This window comes from Stegodyphus dumicola, chromosome 8 (assembly GCF_044657685.1).
Source record: "Stegodyphus dumicola isolate Sdum_Otavi_A_Nest chromosome 8, ASM4465768v1".
Classification (NCBI taxonomy): domain Eukaryota; kingdom Metazoa; phylum Arthropoda; class Arachnida; order Araneae; family Eresidae; genus Stegodyphus; species Stegodyphus dumicola.
The window spans coordinates 41,514,936-41,541,300 of NC_140775.1; the positions used below are offsets into that span (position 1 = coordinate 41,514,936).

General features: G+C 33.0%; 1 protein-coding gene across 6 annotated transcripts in view; it reads right to left on the reverse strand.

Annotated features, from left to right (window-relative positions):
- The window catches only part of Taz (tafazzin, phospholipid-lysophospholipid transacylase), a 241,944-nt gene that overhangs the window by 139,041 nt on the left and 76,538 nt on the right, over window positions 1-26,365 (reverse strand). For 4 of the 6 annotated variants that reach the window (XR_015042547.1, XM_085821769.1, XM_085821770.1 and 1 more), the window contains one exon: window positions 23,529-26,304. The exons of the other annotated variants lie outside the window; for them this stretch is intronic. Coding sequence is in view for 2 of the 4 variants with exons in the window: in XM_085821769.1 (XP_085677895.1) it covers window positions 26,209-26,304 (96 nt within the window). In the remaining 2 variants the exon portion in view is untranslated. Of the gene's footprint in view, window positions 1-23,528; window positions 26,305-26,365 lie in introns of those variants that run through there. 6 annotated transcript variants of the gene reach the window in all.

Here is a 26,365-nt window from a genome sequence, read left to right on the forward strand (position 1 = left end):
ATAGTGTAGTCTTATATTTTAAAAGCATGTATTCTAATGCTAATTTATCTCTATGCAGAATTTCATGTTTTGTTTTGTATAGTTTCATAAATAACCAAAAACGCATAAAATAAATCACATAACACATTATGAATAATAAACCAAATAATAAAATCTTATTTTTAATACAATAAAATGAATTAGTTTACATGATTTATTTCCATTTACCTATTTTATGGTTAACTTTTCTTGCCTACACAAGGGATGCATTCCAATTTAAGTGTCAAACTCTTATGACTGTTCATAATCAGCAAAATAAACGAATCGTGTTCCTATTGAGGGACGAAAGACGTTTTTTAAGTTTAGAAATATGATTTTCAATTGCTCCCATACATTTTGAAGAATTTTTTTCAACCTTCGGGGAGGCTTTTCAAGGAAAATTGCTGATATCTACCAATCATTTTACGCATAATCATTTAATTACAATGCTTTTTGAAGTGCCATTTAGAAACAATTTAATTCGCTTTTATTTCACTAATGCAGTTATTTGTATTTCGGTATATATGGTTAAAACATAAATTTTCATTTTCCATTTTCTCGATTAATTTTTAGGCCCGAAAGAGATGTTATTCTAGAATGGGATATTAGTTTCGATATGCCTTATCGAGACTAATATCTGCATGAATGTATACATGTTTCTCGAACTGTGAAAAAACAACTGTACATAGAGCCACCAAATTTTCAATAACATAATCCTCCACTTGAACATGGCCACCTGGAAGCTCGAATTCTGAATATCGTATTTGTTTTATTATCTATTTCATATTTTGTAAAAAGTTTAATGAATTTTTAAATAACAAGCTCAACGATCACAAAGCAAGCAGTGGCAACACTGTACGGAAAAAACCATTTTTATCTCCAGCGCGCGAGACTGTCTGTCGGAAATTTTAAAGAAAAATGTTTTTAAATATTTTGAGATTTTGATGTTGAATCGAATTTTATGTGTAGGAGACGCCAAGAAAGGGATGTTTGATAAATAAAGTAAACATCAAAACGTTAATAATAAAAAGGCTAAAAAAATTTGTAAAGCCAACTCAGTAAGAAAACTGAATATTGATATGATGAACTGATTAAATACTGGACCCCCCCCCTTTGCACTTAAATCATAAAATTCAATTCAACAGAAATATCGCAAAAGAATTTTAAAAATGAGCATCTCTTTAGAATTTCCGATTCAGATTCTCGCGCGCTGGAGATATTTTTTTTTGGGGGGGGGGTGGAAATGTTGCCACTGCTCGCATGGAAATCGTTGAGTTTGTTAATCAAAAATTCATTAAAGTGTTACAAAATATGAAATCGATAATAAACAAATTCCAAATTAGGGCTTACAGATGCCCATATTCGGTGGAGGATTACGTTATTCAAAATGTGATGTCTCTAGGTACTGTCATTTTATCACAATGTGAGAAACATACATACATTTATGCAAATTCTTCATTATTTAATTTCTTTAAATATAATGCAGGGCTCTGACATTTGCTGGCAATAATTTGAAAAGTGGTACCGCGTTTATAGTGATTCAACGCAGAATGCCAAAACGAAATTAATAGCCCTTTGGGCTTAAAATAATAATAATAATAAAAATAAAAACAGAAAAACGTATGCTTGCTATGCTGCCATTCTTTCGTCTACTGAAGGTTTCTGTACGGAAATTGTTGAAATATCACGTTTGTTTCTTTCGTATTATGGTACGCATTACTGCAGGTAGCAACGGCACAGGGGTCCATTTTTTTGAATAATTTCCCGTTACAAACACTAATTCATTTTAAAAATATCCTCAGCTATAATTTTCAGTTCAAAGAAACCTCTTTCAAAGAAATAAGAAGTAAAGATTTAAGCTTTCGCACTGTGAAGCTCTGGTCAGTAGACGAGGTGACGAACCCAGTGACGTCACACTGCTTCCCAACTGGGTTCTTGTCGCCATCGTTCCCCCTCAAACGGATGACCTAGCCCTTCTTTTTCTTTAGCCCTGGGTCCTCATTCGGCGTTGTAACTCTGGGGCAACATGTGCTGTACCGTCTACTCACATTACCATCATCTTGGAATCGTTGCCAAAGCCTGGAGATGACACTCTGGGCAATTCCAACTTCGTCTGATACTTCCAGTTGGGTACGCCCACATTTCAGACGGCCGATAATTCTACCACGTAAAAAATCATCCAAATGCGTCCTTTGTGTCATAACTATTCGGTTATTGCACTGAAATGCTTATAAAGCGCCTGCGAACAATTTTACTTCTTTGCCTGTATTCTTTATATATCACTCTCTTACACTCTTGTCATTGTGACGTACCATCGGTGTCATCTGGTTACTTCCTGAAATTTGCATATGATTCTTGAAGATGTGTGTAGTGATTTTACAGGTGATATATTTATTTTAGAGTTCGATTTCCGCGTGACTCCGAATTATCCTTAATTTATGGACATGAGTGGTTCTCAATCTTTTGACATCACGTACCATCTAAACAAAAACTGAAAAACTTTAGTACCAGCACTACATTTTACAATGATCATTTTTCAATTTCTCAATAGAAATATTTAAAAAAAAATCTATATTTTCTCATGTGCACAACCTATTGTCTATTTGTATTAAATATAGCCACATAAAACAATTTAGAATTAATTAAATTAAAAATTGGTTACCATTTTAATTATCAAAATTTAGGTTACAATACTTTAATTCTAAAATTTAGTACAAAATTTGGACCAGTTTAAGAGAGATCAATTTCTTTATGTCTGATCTTATTTCACTTAGTTTTAACCATAAATTAGGGTCCACTTTTAATTTTGTTCTATATTTATTTTTTAAATATAACAAGGAAGAAAACCCTTGTTCACACAAATAGGTTCTGCAGAAAGGCAATAAAAATTTAATAGCTTTATTTGAAATGCCTTTAATTTTTTTTCCTCTCCCAGTTCAGCCAAAAGTTAACAAGTATGTTATTTTTGAAATCTTCAGTTAGAGTTTAATCACAGGAAATTTCTATTCAATTGTTCTTTTTCTTCACAAGATAAAATTTCAGGTGCATTTGAACAAAATGGATTTCTAATCCAATTTTCGTTTTCATAATCCTCGGGTAAATACACACTGAAATTATTTATCAATGAAAAACATTGGTTTTTTAATGTCGGAACACAACTCTTTTATTTTCAAATTATTTTCGGTTAGAAAACTTTCTAAAAGTGCTAAAAAGCTTAAAATATTATTATCCAATCCTTTGATTATTAGCTAGAGTTTTTTTACCATTGCATTTACCTCTTATGGTAAACAAGTTAACACTTTCTCCTTGTAATCCTAAATTTACAAAAATATTAGCTAAATATGCTAAACGCTCCAACTATAATTCATTGCGTAAACATTTCTGCAATTCAAAGGAAAGTTTGAATTTCTAATCGAAGTTCAGAAAAGGCGATTTAAAACTTTGCCCCTGGATAACCCACCTTACTTCGGAATGTAACACTAGCGTTTCATGTTCACTGCCCATCTCTTGGCGTGAAATCGTGAATATTCTTGAATTGAAAGCTCGGCCTTTTAATAAAATTAACAATTTTGACAGCTTGATTCAAAACGATTTTCAGGTTTTCGGGGCTAGCTTTGCTACTAAAGCTTCACGATGAATGAAGCAGTGCACAAATTTAGTTTTAGGTGTGACTTTCTTTATTCGCGAAATAACACCGAAATGTTTTTCTGTTAAAGCCGGAGCTCCGTCGCGGCAAGGCACTTATTCGAATAAATATCATTCTCAGATATAAAATTGCCAATTACTTTAAAAGTTTCATTTGCAGTTGCTCTATCATGAAGAGATTCACAAAATAAATACTCTTCGGCAATTCGCTTAACTTATTCGAAAGATATATAAACTAATAATTGAACAAAATTATTCACTGTGTTTTATTTTTCAATGTCTCTTTTAGGGAATTTCTATTTCATGAATTTGTCGACTTACCTGTATCATTTGATAACGGAATATTATTAAGTTAATGAGCCGCTTTTTCCTTCAATGAATTTAAAACGATACTTTTAGCTGCTGGTAATATAAGGTTTTCTCTAATAACGTAGGCCTGTTCAGTCTTGTAATTCTTAGGCTTACTAGGTAACAAGCTTCCAAAGCATTTTCTCTTAAAGTAACAAAACCTTGTATTATTTGTTTACTATATTCGAACTCGGATAATTTCTTCTTAAAATATTCTTCAGATTTTACTTTAAACTAGCATACTTAGATTCAAGATGTCTTTTAAGAAATGATGATTTCATACTTTGATTGAATAATAGTTAACTGCAAACAACACATTAAGCTGAGGGTCCATTTCATCTCCATTCCAAGTAAAATCAAATTATAGATAACTTTCGTTATATTTTCTATAAACAACTTTTCTTTTCTTTTTAATATTCTTAGTGCTAGTTGATTGTTCTGGATCCATCACCTGTGGATCGTCATTTTTCCGCTTAGTCAATCCTAGCCATTTTTACATTTTGAAAATTTAGGTTTATATTTCACAAATACTTAAATGCACAATATTGTTACGAATTTGGTATTTAAAAAGCTAATGTTAGTTCAATTATAAATTAAATGGTTTTATTTCCCGCGCAGTGCAGCGCGTGACGAATATTAAAAGAAGAAAGCTAAGCCGGAAAATTAAAAGTACAAGAGCACGTGCATTTAACATTAAATAAATAAATATGTCTGTTTGATTTCGAGAAAGTACCAGAAAACTCTGGCACACGATTTAAAAATCTCATAAAAGGAGGAAAACCTCTCAGTTACATAGTTTGTTGTTGTTTAGAAAACTGCTTTTGTTGATTGTAGCGAATTCGCGAATTAGCTTTCTTTAGCTGTTTTGGAATTAAGTTCTATTAAAAGTTTGGCCTAAATCGCAGAATAGGCCGCAGCAGTCGTTGCTGTGTTTACTTCTCTTATGCTTGGACACGCCTTTTTATGACGTAATATTGGTTACGCCTCTCCTTAAAAACAAATTATAAGTATACTATAGCTTCGTATTTAAAGAAAACTTAAATGAAGTTTTAACTGAGTTGAAATGATAGGTTTATAATGTTCTGCGCGAGATGTTTTTAATTATAAATCTACTTTACTGTGATGTGTGGTAGTGTTAGCATTTAATGCAACGAATTATCTCTGACAAATGTATTATTAAGATACCTAACGATTGAAAACGATCATTACCAAACGATTGAAAATATTGAATGCATGAGTTAAAAATTATAACAGTTACTTCTGAAAATACAGAAAAGAATTCTTTTGCTTAAAGAATGTTTTGATTATTGATGAGTGTGTCAAAATCGGTGCTTACTGCAGAATGGATGAGTATCAGAATCTGGATTTTTTTAATCAGTTGGAGCGAAGAGGCAAAAAGAGCGTTATTGAGTGGTGTATGGAGAATGCCGAGTTTGTGCAATTCTGTGATTAAGTGAACATAGATCGATGTGTACATGGGCAAAGCCAATGTGGTGCGCAATGGCGAGTTTGTGCAATTCTGTGATTTTTTTAAGTGAAAATAGATCGATGTGCACATGAGCAAAGCCAATATAGTGCGTAATGCCGAGGTTGTGCGCGATGCCGAGTTTGTGCAATTCTGGGATGTTTTTTAAGTGAAAATAGATCGATGTGCACATGGGCAAAGCCAATGTGGTGCGCAATGCCGAGTTTGTGCAATTCTGAGATGTTTTTTGAAGTGAAAATAGATCGATGTGCACATGGTCAAGCCAATGTGGTGCGCAATGCCGAGGTTGTGCGCGATGCCGAGTTTGTGCAATTCTGGGATGTTTTTTTAAGTGAAAATTGATCGATGTGCACATGGGCAAAGCCGCTGTGCGCGATGCCGAGTTTGTGCAATTCTGGGATGTTTTTTAAGTGAAAATATATCGATGTGCACAAGGGCAAAGCCAGTGTGGTGCGCAATGCGGAGGTTGTGCGCGATGCCGAGTTTGTGCAATTCTGGGATGTTTTTTTGAAGTGAAAATAGATCGATGTGCACATGGGCAAGCCAATGTGGTGCGCGATGCCGAGTTTGTGCAATTCTGGGATGTTTTTTCAAGTGAAAATAGATCGATGTGCACATGGGCAAAGCCAATGTGGTGCGCGATGCCGAGTTTGTGCAATTCTGGGATGTTTTTTAAAGTGAAAATAGATCGATGTGCACATGGGCAAAGCCATTTCTGTGCGCGATGCCGAGTTTGTGCAATTCTGGGATGTTTTTAAAATGAAAATAGATCGATGTGCACATGGCCAATGCCACTGTGGTGCGCAATGCCGAGTTTGTGCAATTTTGGGATGTTTTTTTAAGTGAAAATAGATCGATGTGCACATGGGCAAAGCCAATGTGGTGCGCAATGCCGAGGTTGTGCGCGATGCCGAGTTTGTACAACTCTGGGATGTTTTTTTTAAGTGAAAATAGATCGATGTGCACATGGTCAATGTCAATGTGGTGCGCAATGCCGAGTTTGAGCAAGTCTCTGATTTTTCTTTAAGTGAAAATAGATGGATGAGCACATGGACACCGAGTTTGTGGAATTCTTTGATGTTTTTGGAGCGAATACTGATCGTCGTGTAGAAGGGAAAACGAGGTTGTGTGTGATGCCGAGCAGTAATGTAACTTTATTTATGTGCAATGTTTAACATATCGTTTGTGTATTTTAAATTTATATTGTTGTTTTAATTGCGAAATATATTTAAGACATCATTTTTCATTTAAATTGTATTTTTAATTTTTTGGCTTTGATATATTTATAACGCTTTCCGACTTACGACATATATCGATTGCCCGACGATCTACTCAACAGTAGCAAAACTGTTAACTTTAACTCTTGACTTAACGTTTACCTCATATTTTAATACGTAGTGTTTGGTATCGTAATTGCACTTGATAATATGAGTTCATTGATAATATGTGTGTGTGTGTGTGTGTGCGTATGCGAAGCATTGCTTAGTGTTCCAAGTTTGTAGTATTTATTTTATTATATTATTTTCTTTCATTCTAAGAAATTAGATTTTTTTATTTATTAATGCGCAGAATTCTAGCATGCCTACAAAGAATATGGCGTGATTTAGGAATTTTAGAAACTGATATGAAAGCTGTGTAATGATGTTCATATGCAATAAAAATTTTCTTCTTTTTTTATTAATGTAAAGTTTAAAATTTTTAGAAATAATGAAAATTGTCTAATCATTGGTATGTAAGGAATTATGTCATTACGTAGCAAGAAGGTAATTTGTAAAAATGATAAAATTGAAATGTTCCACAATATGAATTTAAATTTAAAAAAATATTTTATTTGTATAAATAAAAAAATTAATAAAAATAAAAATAATAAAAATAAATATAATAATTTAATAAAAATCTTTGAAAATATTGAAGCTCTACAAGTATTAGAGACTGCGACGTTGTTTATCGTTTTAATAATTGGTAGAATTCGCACACTGTATCATGGTAATTTTAAATATAAACAATTTATTATACTTATTATCAGTAACGCCTAAGCTTAAATGTTATAAAAGTAAAGAATTTGATACTAATTTACAATAATAAACAATTTATTATTGTTATTTTTAAGAGAAAATAGAAATTACACGTAGTGTAAATGCGAGACTACATTGTGACGTCATAAGCTTAGTCCCACCCATTTATGGACGTCACAGAGCTCCTCCTACTGAACTTTGTTGATGCAGCCTATTCTGCGCTTTTACCAAAGTTTGAGTAGTTAAAAGATAACTACTGTGAGATATTGTAATACTGCACGATAATTTGAGGAAATTTAAGCATATTTCTTGTGATAATAATAAATTTTTATTCATTTTTCATCGGACTTGTGCATTCATTTCGTAACGAACCCATACGCACGCAACAATTTTTGGTGCCGGAAGTGGGATTCGAACCCACGCCCACAAAAGTGGACTGCGACCTGAACGCAGAAAATAAGACAGACGAGTTGAACAGACAATTAAATGCCATCGGACGAAAAAGAGTGACAAGAAACCAAAATGCTGGAACTGTGGAACTGAAGGCCACGTACGAAGGAACTGCAGAACACCCCGAAGCACGGAAATTGAGACCATTTCCCAGCGACGACGGAGGAAACAAATGAATGACCATATCGAGGAACGGAGGTTGCCAGAGAATGAGAAACCTTGTTTTAAAGCGCTAAATTCGTAACAATATATATTGTCTCATCAGCGGCCGAGCAGTAAAGTCGTTGAACACTGGTAGTTCGGTCCGAGGTTCGAATCCCGCGAACGGGGTGTATACGAGCCAGTTTCCCTTAGAAAGTCCTCCACGAAGGCACCCCTCCCCTTAGGCAGATAGCCCTCGTGTGCTTTGCCATAATTAAATACACCAAACGTTAAATATATTACTAGTTCTTCAAAACAAACGATTCTCAAATCGCGTAGAAAGGTAAAAAATTCAGATCAACAAAAAGACAAAATACCTGCTGTTAGAGACCGCAAATCGACGTAAAAATTTATTCTAATTGAAAATAGAGCAATAATATGAGTCCAAAAATGGTGGCGACATGAAGTGTGACCATGCAAATAAATCGATCAAATCTAAAAGGATTAATGAGACAGTATTATCTTTTTATAGGAACTTATTTTTATTTCCTATTAAATGCAACATCCATTTCTATTACTCTTTTTAAAAACATCATTTATGGCAAACTTTGTTATGCCTATGACTAGAAGAATATTTGTGAAAATAAAAACTAATTATTTTGCTAAAGCCTATAAATGACTATTCAACCTGAACAAAGCTCAGATCGCATAAATTTACGAGTGTTTACAGAAAAAACTTAAACAGGATGTTTAGTTTTTGAATTTAATAGTTAAAAATACTTTGTTTCTTTGCGTACCACCTATTTTTCTCTTGCGTGCCACCAGTGGTACGCGTAACACTGGTTGAGAATTACTGATTTAGTTATGACAGAACAATAACAAGTGAAATCATCGATCAGCATGTTAAGGATTTACACGAAGTATTTTCGCTTCTAAATGAAGCCGGACTAAAAATAAAACGCAGCCAAATTTAAGTTCGCTGCTCCAAAACTTCGGTACCTACGATACAAAATATCCGCTAAAGCCATAGAAACAGAAGATTCAAAAATAAGTGCGATTAAAAAAAACTACCTTTCGCCAAATATAGTACAAAGAAACTTTCTTCCATCTTATGCATATGTTGTGTTCATATTATAGGACTTTCATTAAAGACTTCGCTCAAACATCCGAACCGTTGTTACAATTAAAAAGAAAGAAAACCCGCTTTAATTTCGACAGCCGAGGCTAATACGGCGTTTGAAAAATTCAAACAGGCACTCATGGAAGCCCCATGTTAACATTTTACCGACCGCTAGCGATTCAACAGCATACGCACGTCCGACCGGCCGCAGATTCTTCATGTTCTAAATAACTGTCAGGACAATCTGATAAATCGTCTAAATAAAACTCTCCAGTACCATTTTTTCGCTCATCGTGAACGGTAATTTTTTTAAAAAACGGTGTGAAAATGTGGGAGTTTACGAAGCAACGCACTTAACGCAAGTGAGCAATGTACCTCAATACTAATAATAAAATGTAGATGATACAGCAAATGGCAATTGTTTATCGCCTTGGCTACCGATTGATAGGCTATTTTTGGTAGCCCCGAGAAAAAAGCGATTAATAGGCTATCGGTCGATAGGCGTTGCCTAAAAAAAGCCGATTAATAGGCGATCGGTCGGTAGACGTTGGTGATATAGACTATCGGTCAATAGGCGTTGGCGATAAAAAGCCGATTAATAGGCTACCAGTCGATAATGTGTTAAAATTCGCAGGAAGCGATGAAGACAAAAATTTCGGCAGATGCTTCAGATAATGGAGTGGGTACTGTCCTCATACAGAAACGGCAGGCAGTGGCGTATTTTAGAAAAACACTTAATTCCACGCAGAGAAACTTCATTGCTACTGAGCGAGAAACGCTTGCAGTTTTATTAGTCTTACCAAAGTTCGAATATATTTTGGAAAATTGCCGATTATAGTTCATTCATTTCATAAGTTTATATTCAGGAAAAACGTTGTCGCCGAGTTTGATTCGTTGGGCATTTAAATTTCAAGAGTTTAACCTAATTATAAAACATACCCCAGGAAAGAGAATAAAGTGGCTGATGCGCTGTCAAAAATGAAATTAGATGATGAAGGCAACACATTAAAATGCACTATGCTGACATCGAAAGTACCTGACTCGCCAAAGACAATTATTGAAAAATTGAAAAGGTATCCCGTATTTAAAAAGTATTTATTTTTACCTAAAGGATCCAGATCGTTTTGAACACCCAGACATTACAGCAATACGAAACAGAGCCGAAAACTACGAAGTCATTGACAATCTATTATTTTATTCAAAATCTACATATCAAACTTCTTAGTCAGGTTATCCCAGCTATTTTAAGGTTAAATATTTTAGGTGAATTATATGATTCGCCCATGTCTGACCACCTGGTAAGTAGAAAAACAGTAAGTACAACGAGTTCGTGAGGCGATATATTTTCCGCAGTTACAAAAGTTCGTAACTGCGTATGTCAGATCCTGCCAAACTTACCAGATTAAATAACGACGTTAACTATAGCCCGTCCGGGTACTTAAAACATATGAAAGCACCATTCCCTAACGAATTGGTCGGGATCGACTTGTTGGGGCCATTTCTGCACAGCGAAATAAATAAAAATCGTTATTTACTCGTTATCGCTAAATGGGTTGAGATAGTACCCTTGAGAAAAGCCTCGGCTAAAATAGTAACAGATTGACTTTTAAATAAATATATCTTAAAATACGGAGCTCGGTTAAAATTAATTTTCGGCAATGATAAGCAGATTGTATCCCAAATATTTGAAGGGCTGCGTACAGGACTTGGCATACGCCACCTAGAAATGGTACAATCTAACACAGCTGAAAGTGTGAACAAGAATATAGTAAAGATAATACGTCGTAACGTGAAAAACTAGCTTAAGCGCTGGGATAAGCGGGGTCAATGATTTAGCGTATACATTATGAACAGCGAAACAGTCTGTACACGACAGACAGTCCACGAGGAAATGTCCAGCCGAGCTATTCTTAGGCTGAAAGTTAATTACGCGACTAGAAAAATTATTCTTTGTACAGAAGAGAGCCCCGGAATTCCAAATGAAATATGTCCTAATGCTAATAGATGACGCAGTTAAAAGTTCAGACGGGGCAAAGGAGAAACAGAAAATATATTACGATATTATCGGAGGGAAATCAACCATAAAGTGGGAGATCAGGTGCTCAAAATCAAGCATTCTTTATTATCGGGAGGCGACGAGCGAAGTGTCAAATTGTGTCCAAAATTTCAAGGATCATACATCATCGAAGGAATTAAGCAAACAGTAGTATATTTATAAGATAAAGATGGGAAAAAAGCTGTGGCAAATGTGGACCAATTCAAGCCTTATTTTAATAGAACTGAAATACAAAGCTTTACATATATTTTACAGGAAAACTAAGTGGATAGTGCGAATCTACGAGGAACAGCGACAATGTGCAAAGACCTATGGAAGTTCAAATGCTATCCTCAAAAAGAAAGGCAACTACGAATATAAAAGAAAAAGCAAAGAAAGCTAGAAAAGAAGACGGGAGCAAGAAAGCCAAAGAGGCCAAGCTGTAATGAATCCAAGGAGGCAATGCGGGCCGCCAAAGGATAGACAAAGTACGCAAAACTCCCAAAGAAGTTCACCCCTCTTAGTAGTTAGTCTCCAAACTCAAACTCTTCCAGTAGAACTCAATATACGGAGAGGATCCGATGTCAGGACGGATAAGGAACAAGCGTCCAGCCGAACAAATGAGCGCCAAGGAAATTCCACCGTGCTCGAGGTTCTAAACTACGAAAGGGAGAACCCCCGGGGAGTTCTACGAAACAAAATTGACCACCTGACTCGGCTGAAAGCCCTCAACTCCGTACGAAAGTACCAAGGTTTCGGCAAGGAGGTTAGAATAGAAGGAGAGAGGGTTCGCAGTTTCCTCCACTATCGGGGAATGAAACTCCACGGAACAAGCAGCGTCCATGTTTGTTACTTCAAAACATTGCAATACGGTAGTGAAACGTACGTGTTTGTAAGCTGTTCTATGCATGCATTTTCCAGTAAAAATATGTTAAATTTATAATGAAATGCTTCGCTATTGTTAGTTTTTTGTTTTAAAGTTATAAAGATGATATCTGTAATTTACTAAGTACAGAAAATCATTAAGAAATATTTCGAAATCTAAATGCACGTGCATAACATTAAAGCCTTTAAAAATTATGATTCTGCATAATTTCAAGAATTTGCTTAGGTTTTATTAGCAACTTCTCGGGTGTTATACTTTCCAATTGTTTCTTTAAGAAGTGATATTTCTGATTTATTCGCAATATTATTATAATTTATTAAAGAATCACTTTTACCTGAAATTAATAACAGATAATTATCTAAAAAAATGGTAACATGTTGCTTTTTTTTTTTTAAATGAAAGTTTTAAATCGATTCTTTTCACAACCAATAATCAACTTATATCAACAAGAAAATAAATATTAATAAAATAAAACAGATTTATGTGAATTCAATGATTTCAGTTTATGCGCGTTTCATATTTATGAATCTCAAAGAAATTACCTTGAATTAAGCTGAATTACAGAAATATACCTATATGAATTTTTGGATATATCTTTTCACATGTTCAATTGTGTAAATATTTTACTTACATTTATCGCTATACTGCCCAGAAATTTGTAAGCTTATGCAAAAACATTTTAACAACAGAATAGTTTATCTTGATCAAAATGCACAAATTAGCCCACCAGCGGCCTAGCGGTAAAGTCGCTGAACACTGGTAGTTCGGTCCGAGGTTCGAATCCCGCGAACGGGCTGGCTGCATGGGTGTTTTCGTGGTTTTCCCCATGTGTAATGTGTGTACGAGCCAGTTTCCCTTAGAAAGTCCTCCATGAAGGCATCCCTCCCCTTAGGCAGATAGCCCTAGTGTGCTTTGGCATAATTAAAATACACCATACACAACAAATGCACAAATTATATCCGTAACAGTTCACAAAACTTAAGAATGAATAGTAATTAATACATAAAGAAAAGCGTTGCTTTATTTAACACCTTCACAATTCATAAAAATAGTAACAATTGATTTCTTACTTTTCATGAAAATTATAAAACGAATTATCTAAGCGTTCAAATTATACAGTTTAAATCCTAGCATATATCATTGTATGTTAAGGAACGAATATACCAGCTATAAGCAAAAACATTAAAATGTATTTAACATGTTTTGATTATTATTAAGTCATTTTTGTCACATCTGGAAAGAAAACAACATGACATTGTGATATTTTTTAACATACTTATAAAATTACATAAAAAAAAAAAAAGGAAATCAATACTTACGAGTGAACAGTAACCCAGGAATATTTTTCGAAAATCTATTTGTGCATCCATATGCAATATAAGCTGACAAGCTTCAAAAAGAAAAGGAAAAAAAATGTTACAATTACAGTCTTCCTTGTGCAAGTCACAGCGATAACAGTAACATGGCCGTCAAGCTTCACCGTTTAAGTTGAACCTTCCCTCCTATTCTAACATCCTTGGGTTTCGGGAGTCTGCAAAGAAAAGGAAGTTCAACGAAGACGGGGAAAACAAACGTCGCCAATGGGATGCGAATACGCCAGATAAAGCAGGCGAACCCAGACTGGAATAACTTCAAGAAAAGAATAAAGGCGCACCCAGACTGGAATAACTTCATTAAGAAAAGAATGGAGGAGTACCTAAGATCAAGAAGATAAGTTCAATTTTCTTTTCCCTTTAGTAAAGTTCAGATTTATTTTATATCCAGGACTAGTTGCTTAATTCTTTTGAGTTTCGCCTCAAGAGAAAAAGGTCGGAAGATAAAATTGTAACTATCTATATTTATTTTTTATGTTACCTGAGAAAAAAGAATGCAATTTTAGTCTGATAGACTGCTACCAGGAAACGCATTTAAAATGCTCCAGCCAACACCCAAGTTTAAATCACGCTCTTGTTAGCACATTAGTGCAGTTTTGACAATACGATGTTTTTGAGGTCTCAAATGTCAAGTACTATTAATATGTAGGTTATTAGTTAGCTGGTAGTGTCTGTAAACATATTGTCTCGTTATTACACTCCTTCTCCTGGAGAGATATGGGGGAAGAGATTTAATTGTGGAATAAAATTAAATAAAATGTTTTGTGAAAACTATATATCATGTTGTAGAGAATTTTTCTAGTCCTTTTCCTTGCAGATTTTCTAGAAGGTGAGCTGCTGAAAAATTGTACATCTGATGGAGAATGAAGATTGATTTAAACCAATTTTTCTTTTACATTTATTTACACTTAAAATCTAATGTTATTGTAAGAGATTGAAAAGGTGCAGTAGCTCAGATAATTACAATTTAATTTCTTAATGAGGTCGTTTTGGACCTCATTTTCATGTACTTAAATTCTGGCAGGGAAAGATGTAAGGATTTATTTATTTATTTTGACTAATAGTTAATTTTCAGTTAAAGCTACTTTCCTTTCACTTTTTTTTTAACCCATGCTTTCAATACCAGAATGTAAATTAGCGAGTGTTTATTCAGCTCAAGGGAGAAAAAAGTGCTATTTAAGAGAAGGTTTCGCAAGTTGATTTTAGAATGTGTGCTGCCTGCTTGAGAACATGTTGTTACCATTACTTAATAGCAATTTGATTCTGTGGCATTGCATGCTTCTAGCCATTAAGCTTTTTCTACCGGCTTCTACGAGCCAAAGCCTTCCTGTGTGTTTACTTTATCCTGTGAGCCATTAAACTAGTCTAACTACATTTTATCTTAAGTTCAACATTACTTGTTTTAAGCTAAGGCAGAAGTGTTTGCTTATCTAAATCCAAGTAGGATCGGCTGTCAATTCTTTACGATCGAATAAAAGAGACACCCTTCTTCTGATTTCGTCTGCCTACTGTTAAAGACCCGAAGATTAATCCTCTACAGTCTCGCTAGAGCTTGAGAGTTTATGTTACCAAAGAATCAGAGTATACCTGCATTAATTTTTTTTCCCACAGCCATGAGAAAAAATTTTGACTTTTAGAGATGCAGACAAATCAGATAGAGAAATCCAAACTACACTACTTTCTACAACTTTTCTACTCTTAGGTTCTGCAGCCAATCACAAGTCTCTTATAAGGAATTATATGCACTGTTGATTAATTACTTGTCTGTTAGTCCAATAGTTGTGTAGTTGCTTGAAATCCTTATTACATGATAATGTAGTAATTGGTTTGTTAGTAATGATGATACTAACTGGTTCATTAGTAATGACATTAGTAGTTGTTTCTATCTCATAGTGCCTACAGCACATATTGGAAAACTGGCTTTGAATTGGGTCTTCGAAAAAAAAGGGATGCAATGACATCCTTCATTTAGGCAGTGCTAACAATGCATAATCTGTGTGTGACTATGATATTAATATTTGTGGTGCTAGTGTCATTAAAGAAACATCTAGTTGTAATCGTAGGTGTTCAAAGAAAAAATATTTTCATAAATACAATGTGCATAATGTATAAATATAATGGCATGTTTGTATCTCAAAATTCTAAGGTCACAGTTTTAAACTTATTTTTTGAATGGTGAATATAATGAACTTTCTCGGTTCATGATCATTTCTATACCAATACTGAAAATAACAAACTGTCACTAAATCAAAGAAAATAGTTAGCTAAACTCGTGAATGATATAATTTAAAATAAAATTCCAAGCAGAAGATATGGTTACTTTTCTGGACCTTATTACCAATGAAAGCAAAATATAGTGAACTGTAGAATGGTACTTTAAGAATTATAACTCAGTTTGATTCTACATAACAGTGCAAGAAAGGGCTTTTATCACCAACTCAAACAGAAACAGAAGAGTTTCAAGATTGACTTGAATTACATACCGTTTTCAGACTTAAATTCATCAGCATACATCCAAACACAGAGAAGCTGTGCAAGAATCAGAGGCCCATCCATCTCATTAATGTGAGTAGCAATATTTACTTAATTTTTAATTAATAAGATAAAGATTATACAAACTATAATTGTCTTGAAATATTAAAAACAAATACAGATGCTCTTCTATGAATTTAATTACTTAATACCAATACAAAATTAAATGAATTTTAATTAATGGTATTTAAAAAAATATATTGGTAGTATCATAGGCTAAAAAATTTGTTTTTGAAAGGGATAAGCATAAGGTGGTCAGTAAAATAAAAGTTGTCTGCCAGTTGAAAAAGACTGAAAAACATTGTGATAGTTAACAATATTTTACACAGTTATATGCCCATCAGGACTAATGGTTAAGACCACTGAACAATGGTAGTTTGACTCTGTTTCAGATCTTAGTGAATTCTTGACTGTGTGTGTAATTTTGTGATTTTCCTCATATGTTGTGGCGACACACTGCCTTTCTGTGGCAACCCTAAAGAATTCGTCTGTCACGAGGATAATGTGCCCAGATGCATCATTACGTCTACGTCTGCTTTTCTGTTTGATAGTTAGTTGCATTTAAGATTTTGTAGAATTAGAAATGGCATGAAAATAAATGTTGGTGTTTTTAAAAAGTGTCAGCTCCGATTTTCGAACCTATGATTTACTTGTTAAGGTACAAATTTGGCGAGCCAGCCAGGATTGATGTCACAGGGTGACATTATCAATTTTGACACTTGATAATTTACGAAAATAAGAGAAGTTCCTAGGTGCAAATATGGATGATTTAGAAACACTAAAACAGAAGCGGAAAGCAATTAGGAGTGTATTTACAAAAACAGCTAATAAGTTAGAAGAACTGATATGATCAGATTCTCCAGATTTGGACGATTTAGAAATTTATTTAGATCAAATTTCAAAGAAGTATAAAACTTTACGAAATATGGATGACTCTTTTTTGGAACTTCTACAGAAAAAAGGCTGTACTCAAGAAGAATACGAAAGAGAATTTATTGAAGCTCAAGAATATTACGATAAATTATCTACATTGAAAGTAAAAGCCAACAGGAAAAAGGATAAGTGTTCACAGCCTTCTACTGATTCAACGAATAGCGGTTCTTCATCAGGAATAGTTACGGCTGCAAAACAGAAACTGCTGGAGATCGAACTGGTGAAGTTCGATGGAGACTGAAAGTGGTTGATGTTTTGGACGAGTTTTAGTAAAATACATGAAGATACTCGCATCGACAAGAGAGACAAGTTTCATTATTTACTACAATCTATGAAACCTGAGACTGCGCCAAGAGCAATAGTGGAAAGTTTTCCTGCTACAAAAGAAAATTACAAAAAAGCCGTGGAGTATCTCAAAGAACGATTTGGAAATGAAAATGTTTTAATTCAAATTTATGTTAGAGAGCTATTAAAACTGGTAATCAATGACAAACAAAAGATAGACTTATTAACTCTTTATGACAAGTTGCAAACTCAACTACGCGCATTGGAATCACTCGGTTTAACTAAAGATAAATTTGCAGTTGTTTTATTTCCTTTAGTGGAATCAGCACTTCCTGCTGATTTAATACAAATCTGGGAAAGACAACGAGGTATGTCACCTGAAACAACAGGTAAGAGTGATTTGGAGTCATTAATTGATTTTCTAAAAAGGGAAGTAGAAACTGAATTTAGAGTTAAACTTACCCGTGATGTTTGAGGTTCTGATAAAATAAGTGATAAGAAAAATAAGTTTTTCGACACAAAACCTGTTGTTTAAACTGCAGGTGAACTAATTAATGCAAATAATAGTAATAGTAGTAAGTGCAATGATAATTTTCAAAAGTATAAAAAGTCTGATACTTCTATTTTTTGTGAAAAATCCCATTTGTCTGAAAGTTGTAAGGATGCATCTTTAATGAGTTTAGAATGTAAGAAAGATATCATTGAGAAAAAGAATGTTTGTTTTGTGTGCCTTAAGAAAAACCATAGAGCAAATCAGTATATAGCTAAACATAAGTGTACCTTATGTAAAAATCGACATTTTGTGATTATGTGCCCTGATTTGCCTTCTAACAAAACAAAAAGTGTCACAAAGTTAGCGAATGACGAAAACAAAACAGGCATTCTTAATAACTATGTTAAAGTATCAGATGTATATCTTCAAACTTTAATTGTAAAAATTCAGAATGGTTCTAAAGAAATGTTTGTACGAGCAATTTATGATAGTGGTTCTATGAAATCATATTTATGTAATGGTGTTGCTCAAAGGTTAAATTGTAAGTGTATTGGTGAATCAAAAATTAAGCAATTTCTTTTTGGTGGAGTTGAGACTTCAGAAAATGTGTATAAAAACTATGTTATTGAAGTAAGCAATATATATAGTAAATATAAATGTAAATTAGAGGTACTTGGTCTAAACAAAATTTGTTCTGAAATTAAACAACTCCCATCTGGTTCGTGGTTACGCGAACTTAAGTCACATGGTATCAAATTAAGTGATTTAGAAAATGGTACATGTAAGGTAGATAGAGAGATAAAATTACTAATTGGTGCGTATTTTGCTGGCAAGTTCCTAACTGGAAAAATTGTTCCCCTTACGTGCGGCATCAGTGAGGTGCATACGCAGTTAGGCTGGACTGTTATGGGTAAATTTACTGGCACTGAGCCAACTACGATAAATACTGCATCCCTCCTAATTTCTTCTCTGTTAGTGAAGGGTCAATGTATTAGTGATCTCTGGAAGTTAGATGTTTTGGGTATTAGTGAGCCTTCCGTAAGTAAAACCAAAACTCAGTTACAGGAGGATACTCAAAAATATTTTGAAGAGACTCTTACGGTAAATTCAGAGGGAAGGTACGAAGTAGCATTACCTTGGGTGTCGGGTAGCTCGCTTTTACCCGAAAACAAAGTGATAGCAGAAAAATGTCTTGTAAGTACTAAAAGAAAATTAATGACTACGGGAAATTTTGACGCTTACGGAGACGTTTTCGAGAACTGTTTAGTTCTCGGGATAATTGAAAAAGTACTGAATAAGAATAAATATAAGGGTGTACATTATTTACCTCATAGAGCAGTTGTTAAAGAAAATAGTACCACGAGTATAAGACCAGTGTTTAATGCAAGTTCTCATTCGCCTGGTTACCCATCATTGAACGATTGTTTATCTACTGGACCAAATTTAATTGAAATTATACCTTCGATTCTTAATCGGTTTCGCAAGAATTACGTTGGTGTTACTTCAGATATAGAAAAAGCGTTCTTGCAAATATCTGTAAAGGAAAAAGATCGAGACTTTTTGAGATTTATGTGGTTCAGTAGGGATAATCAAGAACAAGTTGAACTGTATCGTCATGGAAGGGTAGTTTTTGGTATTATGTGTAGTCCGTATTTATTGGCCGCTACAATACAATATCATTTGAGTGTAGTTCCCGAAAGCTTAAGTCATACAGCGGAGATTTTGAAAACATCCTTTTACACAGATAACTGTGTGGCTAGTATGGATTCAGAAATAGAAATGAGAAAGTTTGTAAATGAATCACAAATAATTATGGCTTTGGGTCATTTTAATTTAAGATTCTGAAAATCCAATATAAGTAGTGTTGTGCCAGAGGAAGATTCCTCCACGGAAGGAGATGTGTCTGTTTTGGGCCTTGTATGGCATACAGTTACAGATACCTTATCTTGCAAAATAAGTCAAGATATAAAATTGGATGACCCAGTTACTAAAAGACTAGTTTTAGCAGTAGCTCATCAGGTGTTTGACGTTATAGGGCATACGGCTCCTGTAATGTTGATTCCAAAACTAATTTTACAGGAAACTTGGAATTTAAGGCTTAAATGGGACGATGTTCTTCCTGATGAATTAACCAAAAAGTTTAGGTTTTGGCATAAAAAGTTGTACTTGCTATCCAGTATCCAAATACCTAGATGGATAGGTCTCAGATCTATTAATGAACCTGTGAGTATACATCTCTTTTGTGATAGTAGTAAAAGTGCGTATGGTGCATACGTCTTTTTAAGGGTACAGAGTGGCAAAAAGGTGAAGGTTAGTTTGGTACACGCAAGATCGAGAGTAGCGCCTTTAAAACCTATTACGATTCCTCGATTAGAACTTGTTGCTTGTAATATTGGTTCTAGGTTATTGTCTTCAGTTATTAATGATATTGGCCTACATGAAGTTCGTATTCATTGTTGGACTGACTCCTCGACGGCTTTAAGTTGGATACAGCGAAATCAACGTTAGGGGAGCATTCGTTTTTAATCATGTACAGGAAATCAGGTCTTTGACCTCCCCTACTGTATGGCGACATGTCCCTGGTACTCTCAATCCTGCTGACCTACTTTCTAGAGGTTGTTATGCAGATCAATTAATCGAATGAAAATGGTGGGAGGGACCTGATTGGTTACGGAAAGATGAGGCAAATTGGCCTAAATCTAATGATGAACCAGATGAGGATTTAGTTAATTCAGAAATACGTAAGACAGTTATTGTTACATTGGTAAAGGATGATAATTGTATTGGATGGTACTATAAGTATTTCTCATCATTTAAGAAAATTGTAAGAATGTTATCATGGATATTCAGATTTTATATTAATGTACGTAAGAATAATAATAACAACCATTCTAAGTATTTGACTGTATCTGAAATAGAAAGGGGAGAAATAGCTTTAATGCTATTAATACAAAAAGAGTCGTTTAATGGTGAAACAGATGATAAGCTAAGATGACTCAGACTATTTGTAGATTATTGATATTAAGTGCACACAAAGATTTGTTGCATGCAGGTACTACATTATTGATGTCGCATTTAAGAGAAAGATACTGGATCTTAAAATCATGTCAAACTATAAGAAACTGTACAAGAAAATGTGTAACATGTCAGAGATTTAAGGCTAAAAGAGGTGAGACAGTCCCAGGCGTTTTACCAAATGACAGGGTTCGTGATTCAGCCATTTTTGAAATCGTAGGATGTGATCTTGCAGAACCCTTGCATTTAAAGGATGGACGAAAATTATATATTGTGCTCTTCACGTGTGTGGTTTATCGTGCTATCCATATGGAACTGGTTACCTCATTAACAACTGAATCATTTTTTCAAGCTTTAAGGCGTTTTATCGCACGTCGTGGACGCCCTACCACCATATATTCCGATAATGGAACAAATTTTGTAGGGGCAGAGAGAGTTCTGCAAACCATTGACCAGGACTGTTTCTGCTCTAGGGCTGCTGAAAAGAGAATACAATGGAAATTTAATCCTCCATCCGCCGCTTGGGGGGGGTGGATGGTGGAAGCATTTAATACAAATTGTAAAACAAATATTAAGAAAAATTTTAGGCCGTGCTTCTCTTGGTTATGAAGAGTTACTCACCGTCTTGTGTGATTGTGAAAGAATTGTCAACTCAAGACCACTTACATACGTGTCTGACGATATTGAAGATCCCTTGCCTTTAACTCCAGAAAAATTTCTGCATGAAACTCCACAGTCGAGTGTACCTGATATTGACAATATGGACAACGAAAAATTGAGTAGAAGAGTGAAGTATCTCCAGAGAATGAGAGAATTGTTAAGAGTGAGATTTCGCTCTGAGTATCTAGGGCAGTTAAGACAGCAGTCTACCAGAAATTACAAAAATAAACCTCTCTCTCTAGGAGAAATTGTCTTGCTGGAGGATCAAAATAAAAACCGTGCATATTGGAATTTAGCACGCGTTATTCGAGTGATCCCTGGTCGAGATGGCAACATAAGAGTTGCTCTTGTAAAAAGTAGTAATTCAGAGTTCTTGAGACCAATACAGAGATTGTTTAGATTGTAACTGGATAATATAATAGATAATACTCAAAATGATCAAGTTCCTTTCACAACCAGTAGTGGTAGAGTTGCAAAATCACAAATAATGTTAATTCATGTCTTTAGTTATTACGATTTATTTTGTTGTGCTATTATTGTTGTATTATTTATCAGTATTAATTTTGTTTTCAAGTAATATGATTTAAGTATTAAGTAATTTTCTTTATTATATAACCATCATTTATATTGATGTAAGTTTTATGTTTTGAGTAGCCATCCACTCAAAAGGTGGGAGAATTGTGCCGACACACTGCCTTTCTATGGCAACCCTAAAGAATTGGTCTGTCACGAGGATCACGTGCCCAGATGCATCATTGCGTCTACGTCTGCTTTTCTGTTTGATAGTTAGTTGCATTTAAGATTTTGTAGAATTAGAAATGGGGTGAAAATAAATGTTGGTGTTTTTAAAAAGTGTCGGCTCAGATTTTCGAACCTATGATTTACTTGTTAAGCAACATACGTAATACAAATACAACTCAGTTTCCTCAGAAAATCCTTCCCTAAGGTATCATTCTACTTAGACAGATAACACTCAAGTGCTTTGCAGTAAAAAACAGCTAAAATTATACTTTATGATAATTTTGTAGCAAGTCTTAAAAATATTAATAAATCCTTGTCCTCATTAATTTTCCTTCCTATTATTATTATATTAAAAACTCTGTTATATGAAAATTAGAGCTGTTAAGTAGAACTATTAAATTATTAAAAAATTAATTATTAAATTATTTAAAAAGCTACTCTGATTTGAAATAAATTTCAAAAGAAGCATTTATTATTTTGTGGACATGATTTCTCTTATAAAGACAGCAAGATGTCTTATTTTAGAACATATAAAATCAGCTTCCACAAACAGAGAAGAAATTACACATGGTTTAATATTAATATAAAAAACCTTGATTTTAATTTTTGTTAATTGTTAGCCAAATAAAATCAGACTATTTTAAAATGTCATGCAATGTTAATAAAAATTTGTGAAAACATCTTATTCAGTTTTCTGAGTATATAAACAATAATAGCATTTTGTTCCATTTAGAACAAAATATAATTTTAAAAAGTAGTACTTTTCATCATTAATACTCTGAAATATTTATATATATATTTTTAACCCTTCAAACTAAGTTAAATCTCTATTACTCAATGGTAAATACCTGAATGCTCTGAATATCAAGAGGTAATCACTGCCTCAAATAACTGCAGGGAAGAAACTGCCTCTCCTCTGTCATACAGAGGCTTTCTAAAAGTTGCTTTCTTCCCTGAGTTACAATTTACACGAGAATACATCCAGAATGTGTTGCACATTAGAAATGCAGATACATACATCTTTTGAATGTTAGCTATTTAAATAATACAGCATTTAGCTTCCCCCACAAAATTTTATTTATTTGGTTTAAATATTTATCATATTGTTCTTAATTTTAAAGGTGAATTTTATATGTTTATCAGGCTTATATAGTTATTTGATGTTTGTCAGGCATGATATAGTTATTTGATTTTCAACTGCTTGCCTGGAAATGCTAAAAAATTCTTATAAGATAAACTAATAGAAATGGCGTTTTCCCCCCTCTTCAGGTTATGAAATATCATGATTCTATTTATTTCAAATTATAAAAAACAGACACCTTATGCAGAATGACTATACTAATAAATCTCCATTTTTAATTTCCAAAAGAAAAATTTTTATTTTTAAAATTTTTATACAAGGTACAAATGTCTTGAAATGAATAAAAGTACTTTTTCCACACTTTGAAATATTGACAGTCACAGCTTTTGAAATACAATATAAAAGTCCTCCATATATTTAAAGGAAATTTTGATTATTATAAATTTGAATTTTTAAACCATGCAAAAAATTTTCTGGAAGTAATTTAGACCTGAAACAGGCATATGAGCAATTTATACATTAAATCAAAGCAAATATGAAATTGAAACAAAAGATTATTAAAATTAAATTTTAATTAGAAATAATAAAATAGGAGAATTGAAAATTAGATAGAAACATTAAAACAAACTTAAATTTATTTGAAACAACAAAATTTAACATTGTAAAAAATAAAAATTTAACTTTTATATACATGATTAAAACAGTGTAAGACTAATAAAACCAAATCTGAGATGAATAAGAACACAATGAAATAAAAAGTCATTAACTCAAGTGTCCTATGTTAATGCACAAACGTAAAAGAAAGGGGGGAATGAAATTTGTTCATTACTTAAAATAATGTGTTATTGAAAACAAATTTTGCACCATGAAATAAGAGAAAAAATATGAAAATTATGAAGTTATTTTAATGAACAATCACATATGGAAGCCCACATTTTTTACTCAATGAACTAGAAGAATATTACAAAAGAAGTATCAATTTACCACATAAATTATTCAAATTGCTTAGAAATGTTAATGCTTCTGAATTCAGAATGAGCAGTGACAATTTTGTACACAATAAATTACAGTGGATTCAAACTATTCAATACTAACTATATATGAATCAATCACATGAGAGAGGGATTTTGATCTAATTGTTCAAATTCTAAACTTTCATTTAGACTTCAGATAACAGTTTACACATTTCAAAACTGGATGAATTTTCTTTACATAACGAGAAATAAAATTTCATTACTCAAAACCTTGAAATTTCTGAACTTTATCAATTTTCATTTGCATTTTATTTTATAAATTCAGTGATGTGATTGCAATATCTACTTTTGGCTATTTTGAGCAGCATATTTTCAAACACATACAGTTTGTAGCAACAGACTGAAAAAGAAAGTATTTGAAGCAGTGTATTTTTTAAAACTCTAGCTACTGAAGCAGCAAATTTCAAGACTTAAAATAATCTGCACTAACATATAGGATATCCAAAAGAAATATAAGGAATATCTTTTTAAATACTGATCCTAAATATTTAATTCATACAATTTTCATTATACTGTGTTATGCTAAATATGATTCCATTCCTAAACTTTAAGTTCAAAATTCATGGACATAATCAAGGGCAAATTAAATGTTTTAGATGACCTTATAAAGGCCTATTACTAATGAATCTAAATAATGGAGAAAAATACAAAACTAAGTTGCTTGTTTTAGCAATTAATAGTTCTGTATGAACCATTATTAGTTCATTACTTATTATTAATTTTGTAGCTAATAATTACAAATAAAAATTTAGCACACCTTTTGCAAAGAAAATTCAAAAATAAAACCAAACCTCAAATAAATACTGAATTTGGAATTATGTATTATAAAGTCATCAAAGACTATTCAGATGCAAATAACCAAAGTTAAAATTTTTTACTATAAAATATAGTTTTATTACATTCCTTTTGTACTTATTTAAAGTTGAGGAAAAACTATTAGCTTCGAAAAGAATTTCAGAATTTTCACACACATATATATACAGACATTTTTATTATTTATTTAAAATGCATTAATTTTAATAGAGAGATACAAGAATTTTATTTTCATATTAATATCTTGAATAAAACCATTACAAGTTTTATGAATTACATTTTAGTTTATATTTTCTTATCTTCTTTTAAATTTGATTATATATAAAGTATGTTTACACTGGTACTTTTCTATGCCCCTGCAGCACTGTTTAGCTGCTGTACACAGATCAAAGAAACGTATAGCAGCTAATCCTCATTTTGGTATCAAATTTGAACAAAAGCAAATGAAATAAATTCCCTAGTTTAGTGCAAAATGTGAGCAAAACATATTTCATCATATTAATTATATTTCATTTACATAGAAATCTGGCACTAAATCTTTCTTTTGCAGCATTTGCAACACTAAGCCTTCATAACAGTTTTAACTACTGTTTTACCTCAATTTCTGAAACTAAACTGGCATCATTTCTGCCTTTTATAGTAATCTAGCATAGGATACACTACATACAGTTTAAAGCAACTAGCACAGCAATCACAGCACTGCAGATTACATTCAAAACAAAGATTTCGTGAAGAATAATTTAAATATTTTTAGCCTCACAAACTCTTAAATGCAACAAAACCACTTTGAAAAGAATGAAATAAACTATCTTGTGTACAGGTATTATGTATAGGGGCCTCCTTATGTAGATTATATATATAATAATAATATATTATTCACAAATAAAAACAAAGGCATATGATTTCAGTTAAAAACTAGTTACATGTTATTTTTCATGAAGAAAAAGTAGTTTTGAAAAAGCTAACTATTTAAAATACAGAAGACATTTGAGCTTATAAAAAAAACTTTTAGTCGTTTTCATACATAGCATTGCCTATCGATGTTTATATATATGTGTATATAACCTTCATATTCAGATTTTTGGAAAGAAGTAAAAAATTATTTTACTGGCTTCGCTCTAGATGTAAACGTTCTGTGCGTGGTTTGAGCTGAAACAGATTTTCTTGAATTTTATCTGTGATTATTTTCCTTTTCTCCATCTAAAATAAAATTAAATAACTTTAGAAAAATGTACATGTTATTCCGAAATGTAAGATAAAA